Below are 25,815 nucleotides of genomic sequence, written 5' to 3'. Positions count from 1 at the left end.
ACTGTGTGCCAGGCACTGTGCCAGGCAGTCCTCAGGGGTGTCTCTTGTGTGCCTCGACAGGCTTTATGAATTCTGAAGTTGCCTGCACTTTAGTTTGTGTGTTCACAAATCCCATCAAAAGACAAGTCAGCTGGCCAAGGCACAGAAGAGATCTGTCCTGCTCTAAGTATCTCTCTGGCCTGAGTGTAAGCCACACTCCCTCACCTCTCTGATGGGCAAGCAATTCCCAGCAGCCTCTGACCCTCCCTTTCCCTTCCTGTCATACCAGGTCAAGGCACTAAAGTGGTCATCTTGCAGACTGAGCAAGTGGCAGGCAGCCCTGGGACAGAGAGTTGTCTGCTGGGTGAAAGGTTCCAGGGCCCCATCAAAGAGTATAGGTTTGGTTTCTGACCAGGGAAGAGGTCTCAACAATGATGTTTCATGAGAGGACAAGGAATATGAACGCAGCTTGAATGGAGGATTGAAAGCAAGTCAGCAGGGTTCTGAAGATTGATCGTTTCCAGTACAGGATGGGCTGGAACTGTTGACTTAGAGCCAGACCTGGTAAGCCCTGGGTGGAGGGAATGGATGAAGGAGGGCATGCAGGTCTCATTCTTCAAGCTGCTGTTTAACCACCACAGGGGCCAAGGCCACACCCGGGTTCAAGGAACCAGCTAAGGCCAAGCCACTGCCCTGGGGGCCCAGGCCCTCCCCACTGTCCTGACAGAACTAAGAACCACCACCCTTTATGTCAGCCACCAGCTAGACCCATCTGCCTGGGATGGGCACATCTTAAGTGACAGAATATAGAGGCAGTCCAACCCTGGGCTACCCCAGGCCAGTCCTTGACCTCCTATGTGACCCTCTTCCTCCAGGGGCCTCCGAACAAGCACTGCCTGGTAGACTGTGTGCAGTGAGGCAGACCTGACTTTAATAATGCCACATGAAATTCTCAGACCCTGTTTCCCGTAAATGGAACCCTACTCTGCTAGTTGTGATGCTCACAGCAGGTGACATGAGTAGCACCTTATTCCCGGCTCAACTCTAAGCAGCAGCCAAGAATGGAGCTTTCCTTTCTTGGAGGAGCAGCTAGGCCTGGGCTATGCCATAGCTGATGTCCCCTAGGAGCCACCAAGCCCTGGGATTCTAAAACTTTGGGTGAAAATAGTTGCTTTGGCTGGCTGTATATCACCACTCCCATCTTCCTGCAACTGCTTGCTCAAAAACTCAAGCCCAAAGAAGAAAATAAACAAACATGCACTTTGATGTGGAAATAAGAGTGCACAGAAGGAAAACATTAGCTGGAGAACAGTTAGAAATGGCATCTCATCCAGCCACCCATGATGGCAGCTCTAGAATCAAGAACAAGGCCACATTCAGTCCCTGACTCTAATTTCTCCCCAGTCAGGCCCCACCTTGGCCCAGGTGACTTCATTCTCAGTTGCCTGGTCCTGGGGGCTGCCCCAGACTGCCTGACACCCCAGAGCTGAGATCTTAGATAGCAATGGTGCTTTTCCAGCCTCCCCTCTTACACACCTGTCTGACCTGCCTCCCAGCACAGTCTGCTACAGAAAGAATTTCCACAATCCTAAGGGGGCGGAGGCCTCTCCCACCCCAAAGGAAAAGGACTCAGACAAAAGGTCCCTGGTATCCAGATTTATTTTACATTCTCTTCCAGAAGGAACCTGGGCACTGAGGGGAGCTGGAAGGCAGGAGGACAGCATATCTCCCTGTAAGTCGTGTAGCTAGTCCAGCGGCTGTGTGCCATGGCCCAGAGGATGTGCAGAGTCCAGGTGAAGGGCTCAGCAGCCTCTGGGAAGAGGAGATCTTGAGGCAAGACCTCTCACTAGGCCTCGAAGGCTGAGAAGGTACGCATCCATCGCCACCTCGCTCCCAGGCCCAGCTGGAGGGCAGAAGGCAAAGGGGCAGCAGCAAGCTGGTGAGCAGGGGGAAGAGACTTGCAGGCCCAGGAGGCCTTTGGTCTCCATCAGGGTAGGGGGCTGGTCCTTGTTAGCAGAACCCCATGGGGGTGAAGCCAGGAGCCAGTCCCTGTCAGAGGAAATGCCATGTGGTCGGGGGGAAGGGGAGGGTCGGGTCTGATCTCAATAAGGCCTGGAGACAGTCTCCACTTCAAAGCAGACGTCTGTATTTGGGGGGTGGTGAAGGGGTTGTCAGAGGAATGCCTGTGAGTTGCGAGTGGGAATGCGTCCAGGGGACTTCCAAGGGGCTCTGAGGAAAGGCTGCTGGGGTCTCTGCAGATGCTGGGAGCGCAAGTCCTAGGGGAGGAGTATGTAGGAGGCCTCGCTCCCCCCCCCCATAAGTGCTACTGCTTCCACCTCATCTTTGTTGGCTCCAGTTGCCACAGAGACCACTCACACCGGGGCTACGTAATTTCCAGGGAATGTCCCAAATTTCTGGGTCCTCCGGGAGACACCTGAAAGAGGAAAGACGGGAAGAGCATTCTCCCCACCACTCCTTCATGAAAGCAGAATGTAGGAAGAGGCCCTGTCCCCTACTGGCAGCACCCAGAACTGCATGTAGAGTCTCCTTCCCAGGGAAGGGGGTGGGGAGGAGGGATGACTTGATTTCCTGTCCTCATTCCTGCCGCCTAGTGGCAAAAGCTTAGATAGGTCAAGCTGCACTTCCAAATTCCATAATCAAAGAATCAGAGCGATCAACATGTGCATGCAACTTTGCACACAGTACTGAACAACTCCACCCCTCTTTGGCAGGAGAGGGAGGAAGCAGGAGGGTGAATCACAGCACTTCTATCAGGAGGAGTTAGATGGTATGGCGTGCTCATTTTAGAGATGGGCTGGTAAGGCCAAAGAGAAGGCCCAGCGAACCACCCCAAACCACTGGGCTGTTTAGGGGAACAATGGGACTGCAATCCAAGTATCTGCTGTGCTACGGCCCCAAGGAAGCCTGCATTGTGGGGTGAAGGAAAAGGGAATGCTAGGAAAATAGAATGGAATGAAGTTTCGGTAAACTGACACCCTGGGCCTCTCTCCCAGGCTCTCACCTTGACTTTCTACCTATGCCCTTCCCGTCTTAGTTCCCTCCAGGATCCCTTCCCTGACCAAATCAACAACCACTAGCCACAGGTCACAGGTCACAATGATGAAATATGCTAGAGTGACCCAGCGGCTGAATTTTTTATTTTCTCTCATTTTAATTAATTTAAATGTAAGCAGCCACATGTGACTACTGGATAGTCCACTGGAAAGTGCAAGTCTAAGCCATTCCTCCAAACATTGTGGGGTTTTGTTTGTTTATTTGTTTTGTTAGTGGGACTGGGATTTGAACTCAAGGCTTTGTGCTCGCAAAGCAGGTGCTCTGCTGCTTGAGCCACACCTCCAGTCCATTTTGCTCTGGTTATTTTGGAGACAGGATCTCATGAACTATTTGCCAGAGCTGGCCTTGAACTGGGATCCTCCCAAGTAGCTAGGATTATAAACATAAGCCCCTGGCATTCAGTTAGCATTGTGTCTTGTCACAAAACTGGTGACTTTTCTTCTTACTTACAGAAATCTGCAAAACCATATTAATGGTGTAAAAGAAATTCAAGAGCAAAAGTGTGCAGAGTAAAATTAGAATGAGCTTGAAGCTCAGAAATAAGGATTACTAACAGGGTAGGGTTTAATAATCACTAGTATATCGGAAGCTTGGTCAGCATTGAGGTCTTAGGAGTCATGTCAGAAAGGCTGCGCTGCCTGGTCAAGGGTCTGCCCTGTGGCCACTCTTGCCCAGGCAACCACTAGCCCTTTCAGCCCTAAAGCCTGCTTGTCAGGAGGTAGGGCTTTCTGGCTGTTCACTTCTCTCCTTGGCCTATCTTTGAAGCTGAGGCCCAGACAGGATTTGCCCACTCTGGAACCAGGTTGAGACCAACTAAGGCTTCCTGTGTTAGTCCTCTGCCTGCGCTGCCTTGGGCTGGCATTGAAGGCCAAGATCTTTCTCTGCTCCTTCCTCTTCCCAGGTTGGAGGAGCAGTCCTGGGGGAGGTTTTTTGTGGGGAGAGGGGAGACACTGTGTAAGACCCTTTCCACCAAGGTCCTGCCCCAAGAGGAAGTGGTGTGCGGTGGGAACGGGCAAGGTCCTGGAGGTCAGGAACCATGTCCTGAGTCCATAGCTCCATCTGTGACCCTAAGCTGGGGTAGTTTCCCCTGGGCCTCATGCTAAGTCAGAGCATGAAGGAAGGTGGTTAACAGAAATGCTGGCTTCAGGAACACACTTGGTGCCAGGCCTGCCCAGTTAGCCAGGTCCAAGGTCAGGAGGGTGGTCATGAGGCCATAGTCAGTGCTGCAGGCAGCAGCACACCCGATCCCCTGGCAACTCTGAGATACTCTTTTGGCTTGTCCCCCACCCATTCCCCAGCCCCACATACCCACAAACCAGCCATCATCACACTGCTGCATGACATCCACCCGGTCCCCTTCACGCAGCTCCAGCTCATCCTCGTTCTGGGGCCTGTACTGGTACATTGCCCGGTACCTGTAGGAAATGGCACCATGACAGCCAGGGACCTCAGCCCTTTCCCAGACCTGCCAATTCCTGTGAATATCCCCAAATGCCCATGTTCCCCTCCCCATCCCTATAAGGACAAGCAGCTTCTGGTAGGGGTTTCCCAAATCCATGGGTTGGGGAGGATGGAATTTGGGCCCAGTGTGCTTAGCACTGCCTGCTGGTGACCCTCACTTCTGACCAAGCACCCTCAGAAGATACTCACGGGGTCCAGTGTATCTGCAGGGATTTGGGGGAGGAGGCCCCCAGGTCCAGGGGACGGCTGGAGCTTCGAGGGTGGGACAGGGCTGGCTCAGAGGTGCCAAGACTCTGGGATTCACAAGAAGAAAGGAGGGCCACAGGAAGGAAGCATGAGGAAGGAGAGGTGAATGGGCATCCCACCTGGCCTGCTGAGGGTCTTACACACAGCCTCATCCTAGCCCACAAACCCCCAGGTACAGGAGGGCAAGTGACTGGAATTCGGCATGGACAAAGCCGGTACCCTGAAAGAGTCCTGTGCCACTGACCCCACTTGGAGCAGCACGCTCCAAGTGCACACTGCAGACTCCCTCCGCCCACAAATAACACCTGTCTTAATCTACTGGCCACCATACACCCTACCCTCTCCAGTGGGACTGTCATCCTCATTCCACAGCAGGGAAACCGAAACCCAGAGAGCTTGAGTCACCAGCTCTGGCTCCTACCATCACCTGCTGAGAGGCAGACACCAGCCAACAGTGGGAGTAGCAGCTAGAGAGTCAGGGATCCTGGGCTGGCTTTGAGGGCCTACCTAGAGCTGGCAGACTGCCCAGATTTCCCTAGGCTGGAGCTCAAAGGCCTGAACCAACTCGGGGGGCTTAGGGTTTGTAAGGCTGGGACGGAGCCGCATGCTAGGTTCTGCCCAGGGCTGTCAGGGCAGGACTGCCAGCATGGACCAGCCACAGGGTTGAGGAGGTGCTTTGGGAAACAAGATACCTCTCACCTGGGTCTGGGATCTGGGCTCCTCGGCAGGGAAGGAGAAGCCAGCGCGTCGGGGAGAGGTCCGGCCTCCCCAGTCCGTGGGATCAGCTGGGCTGCGTAGTGCTGATGGGGAGCTGGGGTGATGAGCCAGGCGGGCGGCAGTGGTTAGGCGGGGAGACCCAGGGAGCTGGGGGCCATCGTCAGAGACCCGGAGCCGGGGCTCACGGCTCACCTGCACATAGCTGGCAGGGAAGATACCCTGGCGCCCTGTGCCTGTGATGCGCCCCTCGTACCAGTTCTCATTCACCTTGCGGATCAGACAGATGCGCTCCCCCTAAGGACAGGGAGGAGGGAGTGGGTGTCGACAGGGCCCTCCTCAGCATCACACACCTTCACCTGAGGGTGCTGCACCTCACCTGTCTCAAGGCCTAATGCCTTCCACTCAGGAGGGATCAAGCTCAGAGGGGGCAGCAAGTTAGCCAAGGTCACACAGCCAGAAAGGGGAGGAGTCAGGAGCACGAGGAAGTCCAAGCTCTTCCCAGAGCAGGTGGCACTGGGTACAGATCCAGTCCTGCCTCTTTATGGAGCCCACCTGGCATGCATCCTACACTCAGAGTTCATAGCACTAACTCTTCTTACAGCTCAATCATAAGGGAGCCTGTGGCTAATTATCCACGTGCAAACCAAGCTCTACCAAGTCTAAGCTGTGTGGCCTTGGGCAAACTGCTCTGCCTCTCTGAGTTTGGTTTCCTCATATATTGAAGGAAGATAACCATGCTGCCGCTGTGAGGTGCAAGCGAGATCAGTGGTGGACTGGTAAGAAGCTCTGGATAGTTGAGTGTGGTGATGCGCCCCTGTAAAGGTGGAGATCGAAGGATCTCAGTTCGAGGGCAGCCAGGGCAAAAAGTTAGTGAGAACCCCATCTCATTAAGTAAGCCAAGCATGGTGACATGTGTCTGTAATCCCAGCTACTCCAGAGCAGAGATAGGAGCAAAAAGTGTGAGACTCTTTCAAAAAAATAACTAAAACAAAAAGGCCTGGATGTGTGGCTCAAGTGGGTAGAGCACCTGCCTAGCAAGCCCAAGGCCCTAAGTTCAAATTCCCATACTACCACCACCACGGGGAAAAAAAAAAAACTCTAGACAGGAGTTAGGTGATCCTGCCATGAGGATATCAAAACGCAAACTTCCTGAGGACTGGTTGCGTTCTTGAGCCCACACATTATGGAGGTTAGGGGCAGAGCCACCACCACCTTGTGGGCTGCTCCCAGCCTTGGCCCTGCCCCGCCCTCTCCTGCCTTCTCCCATCCAGTCACCTCCTTCCCTCTCTGTCCCTGAGGCCAGTTTTTCTGTGTGGACTCAACAAGGGGTCATTCACAGCCACTGCCCCCAAAATCAAACAAAGGGAGTCCATAGTTCTTTTCTTACCATAATCTATAGCAAAAGATGAATCCGAATAACAGCCCCAGAACACACACACACACTCACACACATATATGTGCACACGTAATGTCCTATTCGTTTTCTTTGCAGTGCTGGAGAAAGAACCCAGGGCCTTGCACATGCCAGGCAAGCACTCCACCACTGAACTACATGAACAGACAAAAGCCTATATTTCTGTCTACTCTTTTAAAATTTCAGATTATGCCAGGTGTGGTGGCTCATGCCTGTAACCTCAGCTACACAGAGTGAGGAGGAGGATCGCAGTCTAGGGACAGCCCCAGGCAAGAGAGTGAAACTTTATCTGAAAAGTAACAATATAAAAAGAGCTAGGGGTGAGGCTCAAGTGGTGGAGTGCCTGCCTAGAAAGCACAAGGTCCTGAGTTCAATCCCTAGCACTGCCAAAAAGCATGTAGATCGTAATCCGCACGGCCTAACAACCTGCAGACAAAAACACAGCTCTAGAAATTCCTAACACTCTTTTAAAATAGACTAAATTGCCAGGCACAGTGGCACGTGCCTATTATTATTATCCCAGCTATGCAGGAGGTGCAAACAGGAGGACTGGAGGAAAAAAACAAAACCATGAGACCCTATTTGAAAAAAATAACTAAAGCAAAAAGGGCCCAGGAGTATGGCTCAAGTGGTAGAGCATTTGCCTACCAAGGGTAAGGCTCTGAGTTCAAATCCCAGTACTGTCCCCCCCGCCTCCAAAAAAAAAGACTAAGTTAAGGGGAACCTATTCTTAGAGGTTGGGGGTGGCGGGTGAATTGAAATTCTGGATACAGATGAGCACATCTGACTCTTTAAAAGAAAATATTTTTCTGTACATTTATCTATGTCTTCACCTGTTCCCACCCCACCACCTCCTGCCTGGTCCCACCTTTCGGAAGGACAGCTCCACCTCCAGGTCCCCCTTGAAGGTGTACTGGGCAACAGCTTCTCCATACTCCACCACCTGGTAGGTGGGGGGCTTGATGGGCTTGGGGATCTCATCTGCAGGTAGCACCTGCAGGAAGAAAGGCCGTGAGAAAGGTTCAGTCCAGGATCAAGTGGGCACACGTCTGGGTTCCTGGGAGGGTGAAGCAACACAGAGAAGGTGGTACAGGTAAGAGCTTCCCCTGGCCAGACAGATGAAGATACCAGACACAGGCCTGGGGGTAGCAGGATGACCACAGCCAAGCAGGGTGAGGGGATTAGTCCAAGAGGGCTTCCTGGAGGAAGAATTTTCAGTAGAGGACTATGGAATGGGGAATAGCAAGCTGAAAGGTAGAAACCAGTCCACTTAGAGTCAAGCTGAACCATGGAGGGAAGTGAAGCACTCCAAGTTGCAGGAAGCACCTGTTCTAAAACTGAGGACTTAGCCAGGTGCTGGTGGCTCATGCCTGCAATTAGGAGGATTATGGTTTGAGGCCAGCCCAGGCAAAAAGTGAAACCTTATCTCAAAAATACCCAACACTCAAAAAAGGGCAGGTCAAGTAGCTCTAGTGATAGAGCACCTGCCTAGCAAGCATGTAGGCCCTGAGTTCAAACCCTAATACCACCAATAGCTGAGGATTTAACCTTTTACCACTTCTGAGAACCAACTGCCCTTGGTTCAAGTGTCTTGGCTCCTCCTCCCCTTCTATCCCTTCTCCCCCATGCTCTCTTTGTTTCATGCTGCTCGTAAAAATCTGGAGCTAATCAATTATTTCATACTAATATATAAATGACTGCTAGCAAGCACAGGGGTCCTGAGTTCGAACCCCAGCACCATCAAAAAATAAATAAAAATAAATGACTGATTGAGCAGAATACTGTATACGCTTTGTAAAATTTCAGGATCAGAGAGATTAATCTGGGATTAATCTGGAAGCAAGAGCCTGTTAAACCACCATTCATGAATCAAAAAGGAAGTCACAAAGGAAGTGAGAAAATATTTCAAGTTGAATGAAAACAAATTTTGTGAGATGCAGCTAAAGAAGTGTTTAGAGGGAAATTTATACATGAAATGGTTTTCTTAGGGAAAAAAAAGTTTCAAATCAATAACCTAAACTTTTACCCTAATGATTAGAACAGGAAAAGCAAATTACAATTATTAAGCAAAAAGAAGGAAATAACACAGAGTTCAAAAATCAATGAAATTGGAAACAAAAACAGAAAAAAATTAAGGAAATAACAAGCTGATTCTTTGAGAAGATCAAGAAAATTAATAAATCTCTAGCCAGAATGAGAAGACATAAATTGTCAGTACCAGGAATGAACAAGCGGACGATCACAACAAGTTTTACTGACATTAAAAAGAAATAGCATGAATTAGCCTTACGGCAATAACTTAGACAATCTGACATTTAAGACACAAATACTAGGCTGGTAGAGTAGATCAAGCAGTAGAGCACCTGCCTAGCAAGCATGAAGCCCTGAGTTCAAGCCCCAGTACTGGAAAAAAAAAAAAGACACAAATACCAAAGGTAACCTGAAGCCCTCTCTCAAGTCTAGAACCTGCATCAACCTGAATCATCTTAAGCAATTTTTCACCAAACCATTGAAACCCCACCTGTAAAACTGGAGTAACCTACCACTGCAGGCAGTGAGAGGAACAGAGGCGGTACACCTGGAAGAAGTGGTGTTTATATGTGTGATTGTCACACACTTGGCACTAGTGCTTGCTGTTTTTAGGATTATCCTCAAAGAAGCCTTAGAAAGATAGGTGCTGAGTGGTGAATCTGAGCCATTGATGGGGTGGCTTCTGGGTGAGGAGCTGGGCCACTCGGTTCTCCCCTGGGCTAGGCTCCACCCTCATTTAGGAAGCTTTTCCTAAGTACATGCTGAGTACTGAACCCGGCCCTGTAGAAGGCCAAAGACATTCAGGACAGGTGGCCCCTGTTCCCCATGCTTTTGAATCTTAGGATACCCCAGGGTCTGCACTCAGTCTTTCCCAACCCGTAGACCCTCCCAGCCTGGCCCTGGCCTCCCACTCACCTCCACATAATTGGCAGGGAAGATGCCCAGCCTGCCATGGTGCTCCCCCTCTAGCCAGTTCTTGTCCACCTCCTTATGGATGTAGACAATGTCACCTTTCTGCAGAGTCAACTCCCTGCAGGAACAGCAAGGACATCACAGCAAGCTGAGCTGGTGCTCCCCCAGTCCCCACATCCCCTCTGGGGATGCCCCCAAAGCCCTGTTCCCCCTCCCCCATCGTGCAGAGATGGCCCAGGGTAGAAGGAGAGGATTAAGAAGACCACTTACTTGGGGGACTGTGCTTGGAAGTCAAACTTGAGCCGAGCGGCCTTCCTCTGGGCAGGGGGAGAGGACAGAGTGGGCTACTCAGCCAAGCAGGGGCAGGTCTAGAACAGCAGCCACAGGGGCCAGTGCAGGCCCTCCGTGTCCCAGACCCTGGTCTGCCCTCCTTACCTTCTTCTCTTCCTTCTTGACTGGGCTGGCACCTCTGTTGGAGGCACTAGTGTCTGTGAAGAAGCACCACCACCTCAGCTCGGGGAGGTCATGTCTGGGGGTGATGGGGTCAGGATGGGGCTATGCTCCCTTCCTCCACCTCCATCCAGGACAAGGCACCAGGGAAGCAAAAGGCTCTGTGACTCTCTCCCCCCAGGCACCCAGTATATCTGGTAAGCAGATGTCCAGGTGGGAATAAAAGTAGGATTTCATCTTACCTCGGGCTGAGGATGGGTAAACAAAATCCCTACGACCCAGGAAGGGACTTCCTCCTCCATCCGCCATTCTGTGGGGGCTTAGAGGTCGGGAGGACCCCGAGTAAGGTGCATTCAGGGAGCTGGACCTCCAGGCTGAGGCCGGGCTGCAGGGACATAGAGAATGAGCCACCTGTTTGAAGCTTCACACCGCACCAGGCAGGTCCCCAGACCTCCCTGACCCTCAAGTCTACCCGCCACCCCCATCCTGGTCGCCTCCTCTCAAGGAGTGACTCCCAGGTCCGGGGCTCTCAACAGGATGTCCTACTTCCCCTGCAGCAGCAGCCGGGAAAGGGTGAGGCCCTGGGCTTGGAGAGGGGGAGGCGGCCGAGGGACCCGAGTGCGCGTGGGAAGTGGCGGGGCTCCGGTCCCACCGCCGCCACCCGCGTCCTCGGGCTTGGGGACAGATAACCCTCGGGGGTGGGGGGGGTGGGGGGCAAGCGGACCGCCAGTGTGGAGAGCGGGGACTCCGGGTCCCCCGGCCACTTTTCCGCTCTCGGGGCCCTCCTCGCGCCTCCCCACCCGGGCTCTCCCGTCTCCCGCGCTGGGCCCGGCGCCCACAGCTCGGTCGGTCCGCCCCGCGCCACGTCCTCTCCGGATCCCTCCCGCGGGGACAGACCGTCCTCGGCCCGCGCCTCTGCCACTCACCGGGCCGGGGGCCGCTGCTCTGTGCGTCGTCGCGGCGCCTGCGAGCTCTGTGCGGGGACACCGGGTACGATCAGGACCCGGGACCGGAGCCAGCGCAGCCCAGGCCGCCGCCTCCGGAAAAGTTTGCGGCACCGGAGGGAAGGAGGCGGGGAGGGGCGGGCGGGACGCGGGGTCCTAGAGGCGGCCGCACGGCGGGAGCCGAGGCGCGGGAAGGGCGCGCGGCGGGAGAGGGAGGCCGGGCCGGGGAAGCCAGGATCGGGTCGGGCCGGGGATCCCTGGGGCTGCGACTCGGGGCGGGGCGGGGCGAGGCGGGGTGGGGGCCCGGGCTGACGTGGAGTGGGCCGGGAAGGGTTCCTGGGGGTCACTTGGAAAGCCGACGCCCTGCGTTTTGTAAAGGAGAGCAGACTGGCCAAAGTCCGCCCAGGGTCACCAAAGCTGATCCCCTTGCCCTCCCTCCACCCAATCTGACTGCTGCGGCCAACGGCGACCCCCCAGGAGGACCCCGGGAGGCCGGTACCTTTGGGGACGGCAGCCGGGTCTCAATTGCCCGCATGTCCTTGTCCAGCTCGGCGCTCAGCTTGGCAAGCTCTTTCTCCAGCAGGACCTGGGGGTGGGGAAAGACTTAGGACAGTGGAGGGGGCGTGCGGGGGTGGGGGGGGGACAGTGCACAGTGGGTGGGGGGGCTGGTCAGAGATGTGGGAAGCAGGTGAGGTCACACGTGCTGTGGTCAAGAGCAGAACTCAGGGAAGAGGCCAGGACAGCCACTTGCCTGCGGGACTGCAGGAAGGTGGGGCTCAGGGTGTCAGTAGGACATCGCTGCCACCTCTTCCCAACCCAGCACCCAGGGTGCTGACAGTGCTGCAGTACTTCCTGAGGGTGCTTTCCTACCTTTTAAAAACTTTTTTTCCCCCATGATAGTTCTCTGTTCAAGAGCCTCAGGGTTTCCCTATTTCCTCCTCAGCGTCATCTATGACCTTCCACAGCCTGGTGTCACCGTACCCATGCAGGCCTCCAGTGGACTGAGCGTCAGTCACACACACTCATATACATGCATGTGCACATGTGCAAGTGCACACACACACTACTTCTCCCCAGAGCAGCCATCTCTCTGCCCAGCCAAGCTGAGCTCCAAGTTCAAGAATTTTCCCTGATGGCTCCAGTCCACACTGACCACTCCCTGCTCTTGTTCTGGTCCAGGTGTACGTATCCGCACATTTTGTGAGCACTGTATGTCAGGGTCCTGGAGACGGAGAACTGGGAGCCAGAGCCTTTGGAGTGTGACTTTTGTCTATGAACACTAGGGCCCAAGACACCCCAGATTCTCCTCTGTTTATCCTCAAGACCATTGCCCCCCCACCACCACCGAGCTGCAGCTCTCACCTCAATGGGCTGGGAAGGCTTCTCCACAGGATTGTCCACAAGTGGTTTCTTTGGCTGAAGGGTAGGAAGAGATGTCAGAGGGGGTGAACTCCTTTCCAAATGCTCCAACTGAGGGGTGTGTCCACTCCCAGAGGACCCAGTGCCACTCACCTTCTGCCCAGTCTCTAGTTCTTGTAAAAATTGGTTCCGAGAGTCTTCTGTCCGGACATTCTCTACCTTCTCTTGGCGTCTAGGCACCTGTGTGGATGGGGGTGACCACGGCTTGAGTAGAGAGCTGCTGGAGCGCTGCCCAGCCTCAACACACAGGTTTGCAAGTCCTATCCTCCCCCCATGCTCACGAGTGCTCTCCTGAGGATGCAAGCCTAAACAGCATGGTCTGTGCTATCTCAGCGGAGGGGCTTGGCTAGATAGCGTGCAGAAGGGGTTGGTGTGAGGAACATGTTGGGTGGGCTACCTGGTTTGGGGGCTGGCGCCCTGGGGGGTATGTTGCAGGTTTATAGTTGAAGGTGCTTCTAGGTGTCTCTTCAGAGTGCTCCCAGCTTCTTCTGAAGAAAGGGAAGCACAGCACTTCAGAACACAGCCCTGGGAGAAGAAGCCTCCCTTTACCTCTAACCCCATCCCCACCAAGGGGCCCACATTGCCTCTGCCTTCCCTTGCCTTACTATGGGAACAGTATTAAATAGTGGAAAGTGTGTGAGATCCAAGTTTAAATCCCAGCTCTACCCACTAGTAGCTGAAAGGCCTTTTGGCAAGTTATATACAGCCCCAGGCTCAAAACCTATAAAATAAGAGTAAATCAGTGAGGAAACATACAAGGTGCCTAGGAGAAGGCCTGACACAAACTATTGCTCCATGGTGGCCAGGCCCTTTCCTGCTGGCCTTCAGGAAAGTGTCCTGCATTTGTGTTAGGAGTGGTGTATGTCTGTGAAACTGGTCTTGCCAGCTGCCACAGCTGAGTGGTCTTACACCCATGGCCAATAGGGCTACATTCTTTTCCAAGAAAAACCTGGGGGCAGCAAGTACAAGAGCCCTGGATGAGTTATTTCTTCTCCCTGGGTCTCAGTTCCATGGGGGCTGGAGTCAGTGACCTCATCTGTGTAGCCATGCCAGCCACTGAGGCAATGCACTGTCCTGTCTACCTGAGCTCCCCTCCAAGGCTCTTTTCCTGGCTAGCTTTAAATAGCCCAGCTTCTGGTTTTAGTCTGAAAGTTTCTACCAAGTGGAACCACTGCATCAAGCTTATCCAATGATGGAATGTCTAACCAGAGCGTCAGGATTTGCTGGTTATAATTATGACTCCATTCTGATTTTGGTAATAAAGTCATCATGAGATTGGAATGTGTTGTTTTTAATGGAAGGCTTATAATTGAACTTGTATGTTGCTAAAGTTTGCAGACTTGCTATGCACCATGATGCAGGATGCATATATGATCTCAATCAACCCTCACAACTTCAGAGCACAGACAGCCCAAGCTGTCTTCACAGAGAAAGGAATTCCCTCCTTCCGTGCTCTCAGGTGTGCGTCTCAGCCTCTTGGGTTCATTCCCACCACTGTGTTTTCACTAAGTCTTCAAAGTGGATTGCCACAGGTCTAAGCTCCCTTAACAGCTTCTATCCCCAGTACCCTAGACAAGCCCCACTCCACAGGACCCCTGGGTCTTTGGGGAGGTGGGTTTCTCATGCTGACCACAAGCATGGTATTATTTTAGTAAAACTGTAACTTCCTGATCAGGAGTGGATACCAGACCCACTCTTGGCCACCATTCCCCTTTGGCCCCGGGAAGTCAGAAGTCTTGGGGTGGTGGAGACCCATCAGAGACCAGAGGCTATGCTGACTGTGGCCACGAGGGGGCACCAGTCCCCACAAGGAAGCGCCAGCGCAAGCCCACCCACTGCTCACCCTCTGGGAGTCCCTCGGGGAGTCACTGCGGGGCTGGTCCTGGAGGCAGGTTTTTGCTGGAGCCCCGGATGCCTGGAGTCTGTGGAGGTGGCACAGGAGGAAACCACTGGTGGTGGAAGAAGACAGGCAGGGGCTGGAGATGGGTGACAATTTAAGGCAGCACCTACCTCCACCCTAGCTCCTAGGTGGCTAGCTGGCCGGGACAGAGGTGGGCTCTGGGCCACTGCAAGGGAACGTTACCTTAAGAGCTCTACACTCTTTACAAAATCTTTAAAACAGCTTCAGGGCAGGTAATGTCCCCATTGCACAAATGAGGAAAGAAAGGCCCAGGCATACGTAGCCAGCTATGGTAGAGTGAAGATGAAGATGAAGAAGAAGGAAGCTGAGGCTCTTACTTTGTAGCTCCCAAAGTGAGCTATAAAAACCTCTCTGGTTGAATCATGCCACCCAAGGAGCCCCGAAGCCAGGCAGGTCACACGTCCCAGCCAGCTGTAAGCACCCGGCTGAAGCCATAAAGTGAACCCATTCCCCTCACCTTTGGGTGGGTCCTCCAACGTCCAGTCTGGCTGCAGGTCTGGGAAGCAGAAAGGACCAGGTCATCGATGGGGCAGAAAGCAAGGACAGGGTACCCTGGGAGGCTGCCTGGCCTCTCCCAGCCTCCCTCCCTCCTAAAACAGGGGCTGAAGGCTGAGTCAGGGCCTGAAGAATGTCCCGAGGGAGGGAAGGAATTAGGAGGGCAGCCCTTGGGAGGGCTTGAAATGCCTGCCTTTGGCAGATTTCAGGCCTGGGTGAGCCAAGGGGCAATGGCTCCTCCCACCTGCCTGTTCCCACACACACACCCATCTCCTGACCTCTGCAGACCTGCTCTGGCCTTCTGGTTGGGGAAGCTAGACTACCCCTCTCTCTCTTTCCCTTCCTGGGTCTGCACCCTTTTCTAAATGCTCTGCTCTTTGCCCAGACCAACCCCTCTTGGGATGCAGGACTATTTGGGGCCTTCTGGGAAGAGCTACTGACTAGTCAGCCCACTTATCCCTAGCAAACCAATACACCCCTCTCAGGGCCCACCTTCCTCTCACTGCTGCGCTTTCTGCTTCTCACAGCAAACCATAACTGACTGAGCACCTCAACCTCCAGTCTCCAGTGCCTCCTGCCTCTCTCTGCTCAGACCTTCTCACCACCACTTCTGCCCAACCACTCTTACCAAGGATGCCAGTGACCTCCAAGACACACAACCTAATAGTCAACTCCAAGTGTTCATCTCGCTTACCCATTGGCAGCATTTGTCACAGCTCGCCACTTCCTTTTGAAACTCTTCTCTCACCTAGCTGCAGAGAGACTACTCTTGGTTTTCCCCCTCCCTCCCTGGCTGGACATTCTGTCTGCTTGGCTGGCCCCTGCTTATCCCTGGGACTTCTGGGCACCCACGTGCCTGAGGGCTCAGTCCTGGGGACTCTTTGTCTCCCCTTCTCCCTAAGTGATCTTGGCTAGTCTTATTTAAAATATAGTCAGTCCTCTGTATCCATGGGTTCAAAGTCCATGGATTCAACCAACCACAGATCAAAAATATTTTCAAAAGAAAATTGCAGCCGGGTGCTGGTGACTGACACCTGTAATCTAGCTACTCAAAAGATCAGGAGGATCGAGGTTTGAAGCCAGTCCAGGCAAATAGTTTGCAAGACCCTATCTTGAAAAAACCCAACACAAAGAAGGGTTGTGGCTCAAGTGATAGAGTACCTGCCTAGCAAGCATGAGGTCCTGAGTTCAAATTCCAGTACCAAAAAAAATTGCATCAAATTGAACGCTGAACACGCACAAACTATTTCCTTGTCATAAACAATACAGCATAGCAACTATTCACATAGAGTTTACTTTGTATTAGGAATTGGAAGTAATCCGAAAATGATTTAAAGTATACAGGATAGATTATATGCAAATACTATGCTATTTTAGCAGAGGTTCAAATCATACCCAACTGAGGAATAGGTGCTGCTGGTTCTGCCCAATTTTATATAAAGGACTTAAGCGTGCGGAGATTTTAATATCTGCAGGGGGTCCTGGAACCAGCTCTCCTCTGATACTGAGGGACGATGACTGTACCATCTCTTTCCACGATTCACAACCTTGGCTGTGCATTAGAATTACCTGGGGGACTTGAAATCAAAGTCTTTTTTTGAGTTTCAATCTGCAGCTTAACCTTGCCTCTCAACTACAGTCTTGGATATTCAGCTCCTACTAGAGATCTCCACTCCACGTGGGACGTCTCTGAAACAAAGTTTCTCCTGCATTCCTCTCTCTCTCTACAGATGGCAGCTCCAGCCTTCAATTCGCCCAGGTTTAAATTCGTCTTTGTTGCCTCTCTTTGATACCATGTCCATACATCAGCAAATTCCAAGGACTGTCTCTGGAACAACATGCTCAGAATTCCCACCCCATCCCACAGTGCCCTGGTAGTGCCCTGGTCTAGGGGTCACTGTTATCTCTAGCCTGGGTTGAAGTAGTGCTTTTTCTTTTCTTTTTTCTTTTTTCTTTTTCTTTTTTTGTTTGCGGCACTGGGGTTTGAACTCAGGGCCTACACATTGAGCCACTCTACCAGCCCTTTTTTGTGAAGGATTTTTTCAAAATAGGATCTCATGAACTATTTGCCTGGGCTGGCTTCGAACCATGATCCTCCTGATCTCTGCCTCCTGAGTATGTAAGATTATAGACGTGACCCACTGGCGCCCAGCCTCATGCATCCACCTTTCTTCTTTGCACCTAGAATACTGCTTGGTACACAGTGAAGTATTCTGATACAATGGATGAGTGACCTTTTGGGGAGTGGAGATGCACCCATCAGGGTTGGCTGCATTTTGGGTTGAAGGAAGCAATGCCCCATGACTAGGAAAGACCACTAATGGTGGAATTGCAGACTGGCAGGAATATCAGAGGGATTTCAGGGAAGGGCTGGCTTCCCTGTTCCCTCAGAGGCCACTGCTGGCCCCAAGCCATGGAAAGGATTGAGAGACTCTTTCTTTCCTTTTCCTTTTTTGTTCTATCAACAATTTCTTCTCCTCCTCCTCTGCCTCCTCCTCCTCCTTCTCCTCCTCTTCTTCTTCTTCCTTTTTGGTGGGACCAGGGTTTGAACTCAGGGCTTTGTGCTTGCAAAGCAGGCACTCTACCGCTTAACCCATACCTCCAGTCCATTTTGCTTTGGTTATTTTGGAAGTGAGGTCTCGAAAACTATTTGCCCAGGCTGGCCTCAAACCATGATCCTCCCGATCTCAGCCTCCCAGCTACCCACTGGCACCAAGCTTATTTAATTTTATTTATGTTTGTTTGAGTTTTGAGACAAGGTCTTGCTATTAGGGTCTTGCCATGTAGTCCAGGCTGGCCTGGAGCATGAGATTCTCCTGCCTTTGCCTCCTGAGTGCTGGGATTACAGATATGCTCTACCAGGTTGGCAGAGTGGCTCAAGTGGAGAACACCTGCCTAGTAAGCATGAGTTCTAGAGTTCAAACCTCAGTACTGTCCCCCCGCCCCTCCAGTAATAATAATCCAGTATAGATCTGCTCTACCAAGCCAGACATAAGACTATTTTCTTTGGTCTATTTTAGGGATCACTGGGGAAGGGTGCATGTAGAGAAGAATGCAGAAAAGTCCTTTTTTCCCTTTTCTGTCCCTCCCTCCTCAAGCTCCAGATGCCAGGGTCTGCTCTGCAGAGAGAGGGCCCTGGCAGGATGTCTAACCTGGCATTTTCCGGTGAATCTGCTGGAACATTCTCCGATACCAGTCTCTGGGACTGTCAACACTCTGAATCAGAAAATGCAAAGTCAGTCCTCCTTGCTCACCAGTCCTTCCCAATATCAAGCCACAAAAGTAAGCTGTTTCTCGGGCCACCCTTGAAGCCCCTGTGGGTGGGCTGGGGAGTGTCTTTTCACTGCCTTTATGTAACAGTAAGTTCATGTGGAATGTCACATGTGAATAAGGACCTCCATGCGTGGAAGGACCTCCATCAACATATAGATGATGACCCCTCCTCTGTGAGATGTGGAGTGATTTACATTTTTTCTCTTTTCTACATTTCCAATGTTTCTACAAAGTACAAAGTAAAAGAAAGAACACAGAGGACGGGAGACAGTATTTCAGATCACCTGCCTCACTTGAGCCTCAAAACGGCCCTGGGAGGGAGAGAGAAAACATGGCTGGCCCAAGACACAAAGGCGGGTGGAAGAAGGGCAGGGCCCTGGTGGTCCTGGATGAACCCAGGGATCCTTGACTCAAGGATTCTCACTCAAGACCCCCTCACTCATTCACCCAGTCATTCATTTAGCAACAGTTTTGTGAGCATTGTGCCCAGCCCTGGGATTATAGAACTAAAAGGGGGCCCTTATGGGACTCCTAGATAAACACGTCCCATACTTGCGCAACTCAGACACGCAAAATGGTGCCCATAACTTGATGTGGTTCATAATCCCCTAATGCCCACTGTGGTTACCCCCTGCTTGGTCTGGAATGGTCTGGGTACAGTCTTTATGGGGCCCCAATTTAACTCACAGAAGTGGAGCTTAGTATAGTTCCCAGGAACCCATCTGTCTGTGACCCCCAGCCCTGGACTCACAGATCGGGGGGCAATGGGCATGCCACTTTCATCCACGGGCCCGATTCCTTCGTACTTGACCCAGCGTTTGTCCCGACATTTGTTATCCTTGGTCCACGTGGCTGACCAGTTCTGGGCATGCTGGGGAGCGGAGGTCTTTGGACTTGGAGTGCGCCGGCTCCCAGGGCCTGGCCAAGTCTGATACCAGGAAGGGTCTGTGGGGTGAGCACAGTAGAGCATTAGCTGAAGACAGGGGTCCCCACCTCACCTTGTTTGTCCCTTCACTCCTCAGAACATTGATTCCTGTGGGTTCAAAGTTTCAACCTCGCCTTGTTTATTCAAGTGGATGACGTAGACTCTACAAATCTGCCCATTCCCAGCGACACCACAGGCTTCTGTTTGTTTATTCCTTAAAGTGGATTAAAAATGGATTTTGTTTTAAGAAATTTGTGCCAGCTCCCCAACCCATTCTGATTTCCTTGGACTGTCCTAAGAGTTAGCAGAAGGAAGGCAGGGAATCATTACTTGTAGAGAATGCTAGGGACACCTCAGCTGTGGTATGGTAGGAAAGAGGCTGGGCTTGGAGGGGACAGACCTGAATTCAGACCCCAGCTCTGCCACTACTAGCTGTGTGACTTTAGGCACATCAGTCACCCTCTCAGGGCCTCAGAGTCCACTTCAGTAAAATGAGGACAACTGTGCCAAAGATCCAGCACAGTGTCAAGGAGGGCTCAGCAAGGACAGAAACTCATTCCCCAGTAATGACTGCCATGTCCTCAGCTGTCCTGGAACCTTTAGCCTCTAAGTGGCCAGTGTAGCAACATGAGATCTTCTGGCCAGACAACTCAGCCTGGGCTACTGAACATCTCTGAAATGTGGGCTTCTCACTGGGAAGACCTCCATCATTGTGCCTTATTCTGCCAGAATATGGATAGATTAAATGAGATTAGGCTTGTGATGGGTCTTTGTGTGTCTATATGCTGTAAGTGTTCTATAATTACTTTTTGAATTTTTTTTAATTAATTTTTTTTGGTGGCACTGGGGTTTAAACTCAGGGCCTCATGCTTGCTAGACAGGTGTTCTTACCACTTGAGCCATTCCCGACAGCCCTTTTTTTTGTGATGGATTTTTTGAGATAGGGTCTCAGGAACTATTTGCCAGGGCTGGCTTCAAACTGTGATCCTCCTGATCTCTGCCTCCTGAGTAGCTAGGATTACAGGCGTGAGACACCAGTGCCTGGCCAGTAATTACTTTTTAAATGGCTGAAGTTCTTTACACTGTGTCAGCCTTAAAGCAGTGCTCAATAAAGGATGCCATCTCTCTCAGGGCTGACCTGCACCCAGGAGTTCCTAGGAGCTTGGGATCCTGGGACCCAGCTGACCAGCACTCAAGCTGCCTCTTCAACCTCCTGCTGGGCTGTGCAAGCACAGACAGGAGCAGCCCTGCACAGCAGGATTGTGCAGGGAAGGGGTCCTGATCTGTGTTCACTGGTACCTGGAGACCTCCTGGTAGCCTTGAGACCACCCATCCTCCCTCAGCCCCTCACTCTTCTTGCCAAATGGCAGAGCCCAGGAGGCTCAGCCTCCCCCCACCCCCACCATACACAGTGCTCCTGGAGCAGGTCTTTCTGAGCAGACCCACCTGGGTGCCGAGAAGCATCTCTCCTTGGTGGAGTGTAGCCATTGCACACAGTCCTGGGCGCAGGGTCGTGGAACTGGAAATTAAGGGTGTTGGAGCCACCATTCCGGATCACAGGCACCTGTGGGGAGGGGCCAGGAGCAGCAGCTCAGGGCCCAGGAGGTTCCACACAAGTGGGAAGGGATGGCTGCCAAGGCCCACAGGGCACATTGAGGGCTCTAGGACCAGCTTGACCTGAGGGAAACTATGAAGGCTCTCAAGAGCTCTCTGTGGGTCCCCTTCCCTCTTTGTATCCCTTCAATTCTCTGCTCCCCCACCTGACCAGCTAGCCTCAACCGTGATCACAGTATACCCTCCTCCTCACTGTCCACTCACCCGTGTCCCCCGGGAGGATGACCCTACATAGGCCCGGAGGTGGTAGGGAATGAAGTCATCCAGGCTGAGCTCATCTAGGAGGCTGCAGGGTGGGCCTTGCATGCTTGGGTCACAGTTAGACTCCAGGTGTGCCAGCTGCTCCTTTGTGTGTCCTCTGCAGGGAAGGAGGACGGAAGGAAAAGCCTTGCTGAGCTGCACTGACTGTGCCTTCTTGGCTCTACTCAGGGGTGGGGGCAGAGATCCTGTTGTGGGAGGGGGCTGGGGCCAGCTGGGTGGGAGCTCAAGGACCCAGGAAACAAGCCACTCTGGGCACTGGCCTCCACAGGCTGCCCGTGCCGGCTGGCTCCCAGAGGCACAATGGGCTGCTTGTTAGGCCCAGGGCAGGAGCTCCGGGTGGGAGTGGGGGAGGGGGTGGCCTGCTGAGGACAAGGGGAGGGTAGGTTGGCCAAGAGCTGGCCTGTGGTCTGCTAGCCAGCCCCTACGGGGTTCTCCCTGCCAGCATAGTCTGCTCCCCCAGAGGGAGGGCACAAGGGGAACTGGGGCAGCTGGCAGAGAAGGGGGCCTGGGCACACAGCACTTTGTTTCAGTTCCTCTGCCTCCCCCAGGCCTTGTGTAGCATCTGCTTGCCTAAAGGCACAAGGAGTTACTCAGGCCCAGGCCGGGGAACAGGCCCTAGCCAACAGCAAGGCCGCCCGCCCACTGGCCCCTGGGAGCAGCCAGCAGCGCCCTAATCTCTATCGGGGGCCAAGGACATTGTGGGGGCATTTCCAGGCAGGTCACCTGCTCCTTCTGAGTGTAGGGGATTATGGGCATGGGTGAGAACACAGTTGGACTTGCTCCTGTCCTGGAGAGGTGGTGTTGAGTGACTTGGGGTACACACACACACACATTCTGCACCTCCAGGCTGGGTTTTTGAATGCCTAACTAGCCCGAGGGTTCTTATGACGTTCAGGTTGGTGGAAGGGAGCTCCAGGCATCAGGGAGATGCAGTGAAGCAAGGGAGGAGCAAGAAGCAGGTACAAGAGGGTAAAGAGGAAGTCCTCAGCTGAAGGATCCAAGGGACCCAAAGAACTTTGGACTCAAAGAACAGTGGGATAGAGCCTGTGCCTCCTCACCTTTGCTTTGGATTGGGCCACAGTGGAGCCAATCTCCACCATCTTCTGGACTGGGCCAAATAAGCCTTGTATGTGCCTGTGGGGTTCATGGGGCTCTCAGTGAGGACAGGACATGTCTTGGGAGGTGCCGTGTGTGTGTGTGTGTGTGTGTGTGTGTGTGCGCTACACATACAGCACTACGAGCACGACTTGGGAGTCCTGAGGGTCATGTGAACAGCATGGGGGCTGTGGATGGGAGGAGCATCAGTTATAGCAGTCAGGATATGTGCAGCCGGCAGTCATATGAACATTACAAGAGTTGTGGGGACCCATGGCATTGATTGAAGGTACAATAGGGGGCTGTGACTGCCCCTGTACCCACTTCCTGCTCAGACCCAGGGGACTTGTAAAAGTACAGACAAGGCTGGGGGGGGGGCAGCACCTTGTCTCTGCTCTGTGTTAGTGGGGATTCCTTGATTCCTTCTGACATCAGAGTAAACTATTGGGGACACAACTGTTCCAGGCCAATCCCTGAGTGGGGGGAGGGCTGAGACTGAAGGAGAGGCAGCTCACCAGCTGGATCCAATTAGGATTCTTACCAAAAGCAAAACAAGCAGACACACCCCATTTCCCCACTGCCTGGCCTCCCTCATAGAGAAAGTGAGGCAAGGCAGAGTGGAAGATCAGGAGACCTGGGCAGGCTACTTCTAGGGTCCCACCCTCCCTGCCCTGTGATGCCCTGCCCTGCTGACAACTTGAGGCTAAGTTGCCTGCTCAGCATCAGTCCCGGCATCAGCTGACAGGCCTTCCTCCTCTTGTATCCTGGTCCCACCCTTCCAGCACTTAGCTCAGTGAGAAATGGTCTCCTGCAGAACTGGCAGGGCGGGAGGTACCACACACCACCTGTTTTCTGGAGCTGCTGTCCCAATCTTTTCCTCCCCACCTCTGCTTCTTGGGTACCCCAGGAATATACAAGAGCAGGGTGGGAAGGTGGTCCTGGGTTTTTTCTTGGCAGCCTCGCCAGGAAACATTAGGAAAGACCTCTCAGGAAGATGGACGCGTCCTGGGGAATTGCTGTCCCGGCTAAATAGGCAATTGCGAGGCCTCTGGGGTCCTCCCAGAATACAAGACAGCGGCTTCACCCAGACAACAGCTCCAAAGGTCTGGAAGAGGGGAAGCAGCTCTGCTCGCATGTCGCATGTCTGAATATGGCCTGACCTTGGGAGCTTGGTTCTCTGCTTTCCCAGGTATTTTCTAGTTACAAGTGCACACGGACAGGGATAGGTTTTCCCTAATTACGCCTTTTCTGGAGTAAGGATGGAGGAACTGCGCCTAACTCTTTCCACCTTAGAGTATGGAACAGGACTCGGTGGGAGGGGCTCTATGCTTTTACTTGGGGTTGGGTCCCTCCCCGCCCCTCTCCTTCCCGGCACCTACCTTCCCCGGAGAGCAGGTGGCTGGGCCTGGGGCCGCCGGGAAGGCCAGGAGCATCCCTGCCTGGCTCCTGCCTGGCACGGCCGCGGCGGACCCTCGGGGAGGGAGGGCAGGGAGAAGTGCGAGCCGTCGCGGCCCTCGTGACCAGGTCAGGACGCTCGGCCACGCTGGGCACCCAAGTAGGAAGAGGGAGGCGAGGAGGCGCGCAGGAAGGCAGGACCTTGGGAGCTGCGCAACGGGAGGAGCTTGGGGCTCGAATCTGGACTGTGGGTCGGAGCCGAGGTGGGATGGAGTGGAGGGGCCTGTTACTCCCTCCCTCCCTCCTGCAGGGCGCGCGAATGCCTTCGGTCCGGGCGCGCCGTGGGGACGCTGGTGGCCCCTTGCCGAAGGGGCCGGACTGGCCAGGAGGCGGCTCCGGGAGGGGCCGCCGAGGGTCCCCGGGGAACCCGCTTGGTTTCCCAGCTGCCTTCCCCGGCCCCCACCGAGGGCTGGCATCGGGAAGGGGCGGGCGGGCCGGCGAGGGCCACTCAAAGTTTCCAGCGACATTTCCAGGGTGTGGGAAGCGAGCTGCTGAGCGGCGAAGCCAGGACAGAGGGCAGGAGTGATTAACGAGAACGAGCCGTGAGTTCCAGAGCCCGGGTGGAGTCAGCCCCTGATATGCTGGTCGCCTGGGAGAGACAGGAGACTGGCCCGCGGGGCAGACAGGCTGGGACCGAGATAAGGGCGCCCACAGGCAGGGTGCCCGGGAGCGAAGGCCCCGCCGCCTCCCCGCGCGCTTGGGGAAGGAGTTCGTGAATGCATAAGCGCGCGGCCGCGCGTGTGCAAAACACGCGAATTCAGTGGCAAACTTTCGGATGCTCACACATGTGAGCGCACCGGGAGGAAATCGGCTAACGCATCAGCCCCTTGGGCGTGCCGCATCTCTAAAGAGGATGAGGGTGGGGTCTTTGGGCGGAGATGAGGTTAGGAGGGTCTTGGTGTTCCCATACACCGTATTTGTTTTGATCTTCCTGCTTTTCCTCTGTTCCCACTTCGCTGATACGGATACCAAGTGCCCTGCCCACTGGCTGCTCCCCACTCACTCAGGGCTCGCTTCTTCCCTCCAATCCCCAAGCCTCAGTGTGGGCAGAGGGCCTGTTGTAGAAAGCGAGGTGCTTGATGAGTGCTTAGGAACAGCCGAAACCCTCTGGAGTATTTCTAGTCTTCGGCTTAACCCTGGGATCTCAAGCTTCCAACAAACCAACCTGTAAATACTGATCAACTTCAGATACCTATTGGGAGTGATCATTGATAAATTATGGAAGTTCGACAGTGTTTATTGGATACCCACTAAGTGCTGGATTGAAGCATTTGCACTTCCAAGTGTTTTTCAAGCATACCACTCAGTTCAAAGGCTGAGAAAAGGAATGGAGAAAAGACAAGCAATTCTCAGTCCCTAGCACCCTCCTTGCTTTCTCTTTTCCCAGTTCCAGCAAAGAGCTGTTGTGGTTGCATTGGAACAAAATCACATTGGAAGGGGGCTTGGGGGGAGGCGGCACAAACAATGTATACACATGTAAGTGAAACGATAAAAGAAGAAAAAAATAGCATTGGAAAGCTTAGGCTGAGGAGGAGCTGCGGAGATGGGTGTGCCTGGGGCCTCAGGTTCTGCCAACATTGCAGAGGTGGGCTGCACTGGGGTAAGGGGGAGGGGGGACATTGGGCACAGGCCATAGGGAAAGCAGGAAAGTAGAATCAAGGAAGCAGATTCAAGGAAGGCTTTAAAGCGATTTCAGGGCTCCAAGTCTGTCGGTTGCAAGCTATTTTTACAAAGGCAACTATTGCACTGCGCAGTGGCAGAACCAGTTAACCTTTGAGGCGCCTTCCAAGTGTTTCTGCCTCTCCAGGGAAACTGAAGGGATGGAAATGGAGGAGGGAGCCATTGCCCACGGGAGTGGAGTTCTCTGACTCCACTGAGGCAAGCAGCACAGTGTTGCCCCTCCTCTGAAGCTCGGATGCTTACCTGTCCCTTGGTACCCAGTTTTCCCTCCCTAGGGGGTAATATAAATGCCCATTACCTGTCAGGGTCCTTGGGACTAAGAAGAACCACATCATGTTCACTTTCTTCCTTGTTCTCCAAAGATGGTGAAGGAGCAGTTCTTCTACCTCCAGGAATCCTGGCCATACCCTTCACCAGCAGCAAGCTTCTCTTATTCTCCAGGGCTCTG

At 53.4% G+C, this 25,815-nt stretch overlaps 1 protein-coding gene across 3 annotated transcripts; it reads right to left on the bottom strand.

Moving 5' to 3' along the window:
- Nucleotides 1-1,620: 1,620 nt before the first annotated feature.
- Sorbs3 (sorbin and SH3 domain containing 3) lies at nt 1,621-25,815 on the bottom strand. 3 transcript variants are annotated; one of them, XM_074055162.1, is made up of 21 exons: nt 25,666-25,815; nt 21,081-21,234; nt 20,709-20,826; nt 19,089-19,282; nt 18,217-18,280; nt 15,027-15,065; nt 14,492-14,597; nt 13,046-13,136; nt 12,742-12,828; nt 12,592-12,645; nt 11,729-11,815; nt 11,212-11,258; nt 10,528-10,670; nt 10,271-10,323; nt 10,106-10,152; nt 9,839-9,953; nt 7,761-7,886; nt 5,461-5,772; nt 4,705-4,808; nt 4,363-4,469; nt 1,621-2,413 (listed from the first exon to the last, which is right to left on the bottom strand). In XM_074055162.1, exons 1-21 carry the CDS (start codon nt 25,770-25,772, stop codon nt 2,352-2,354), a joined length of 2,217 nt encoding a protein of 738 aa, XP_073911263.1. In that variant the 5' UTR covers nt 25,773-25,815; the 3' UTR covers nt 1,621-2,351. The 3 variants fall into 3 exon arrangements, with proteins under 3 accessions (XP_073911263.1, XP_073911264.1, XP_073911265.1); XM_074055163.1 differs by having other exon boundaries at nt 20,709-20,781; XM_074055164.1 differs by lacking the exon at nt 25,666-25,815 and adding an exon at nt 23,612-23,981.

This window comes from Castor canadensis, chromosome 14 (genome assembly GCF_047511655.1).
Source record: "Castor canadensis chromosome 14, mCasCan1.hap1v2, whole genome shotgun sequence".
NCBI lineage: Eukaryota > Metazoa > Chordata > Mammalia > Rodentia > Castoridae > Castor > Castor canadensis.
The sequence above is the reverse complement of the archived record's forward strand: the minus strand, read 5'-3'. Positions and strand labels throughout refer to the sequence as shown.

Excerpts from the sequence above, each read along its gene's own strand:
- Sorbs3 (XM_074055162.1), bottom strand. The coding sequence starts at position 25,772 with ATGGCCAGGATTCCTGGAGGTAGAAGAACTGCTCCTTCACCATCTTTG. Across the intron at positions 21,235-25,665 it reads AGTCCCAAGGACCCTGACAG|AGGACACACAAAGGAGCAGC; the intron begins GTAATGGGCATT and ends CCTTCCCTGCAG. Across the intron at positions 15,066-18,216 it reads GATTCACCGGAAAATGCCAG|ACCTGCAGCCAGACTGGACG; the intron begins GTTAGACATCCT and ends TCTGCTTCCCAG.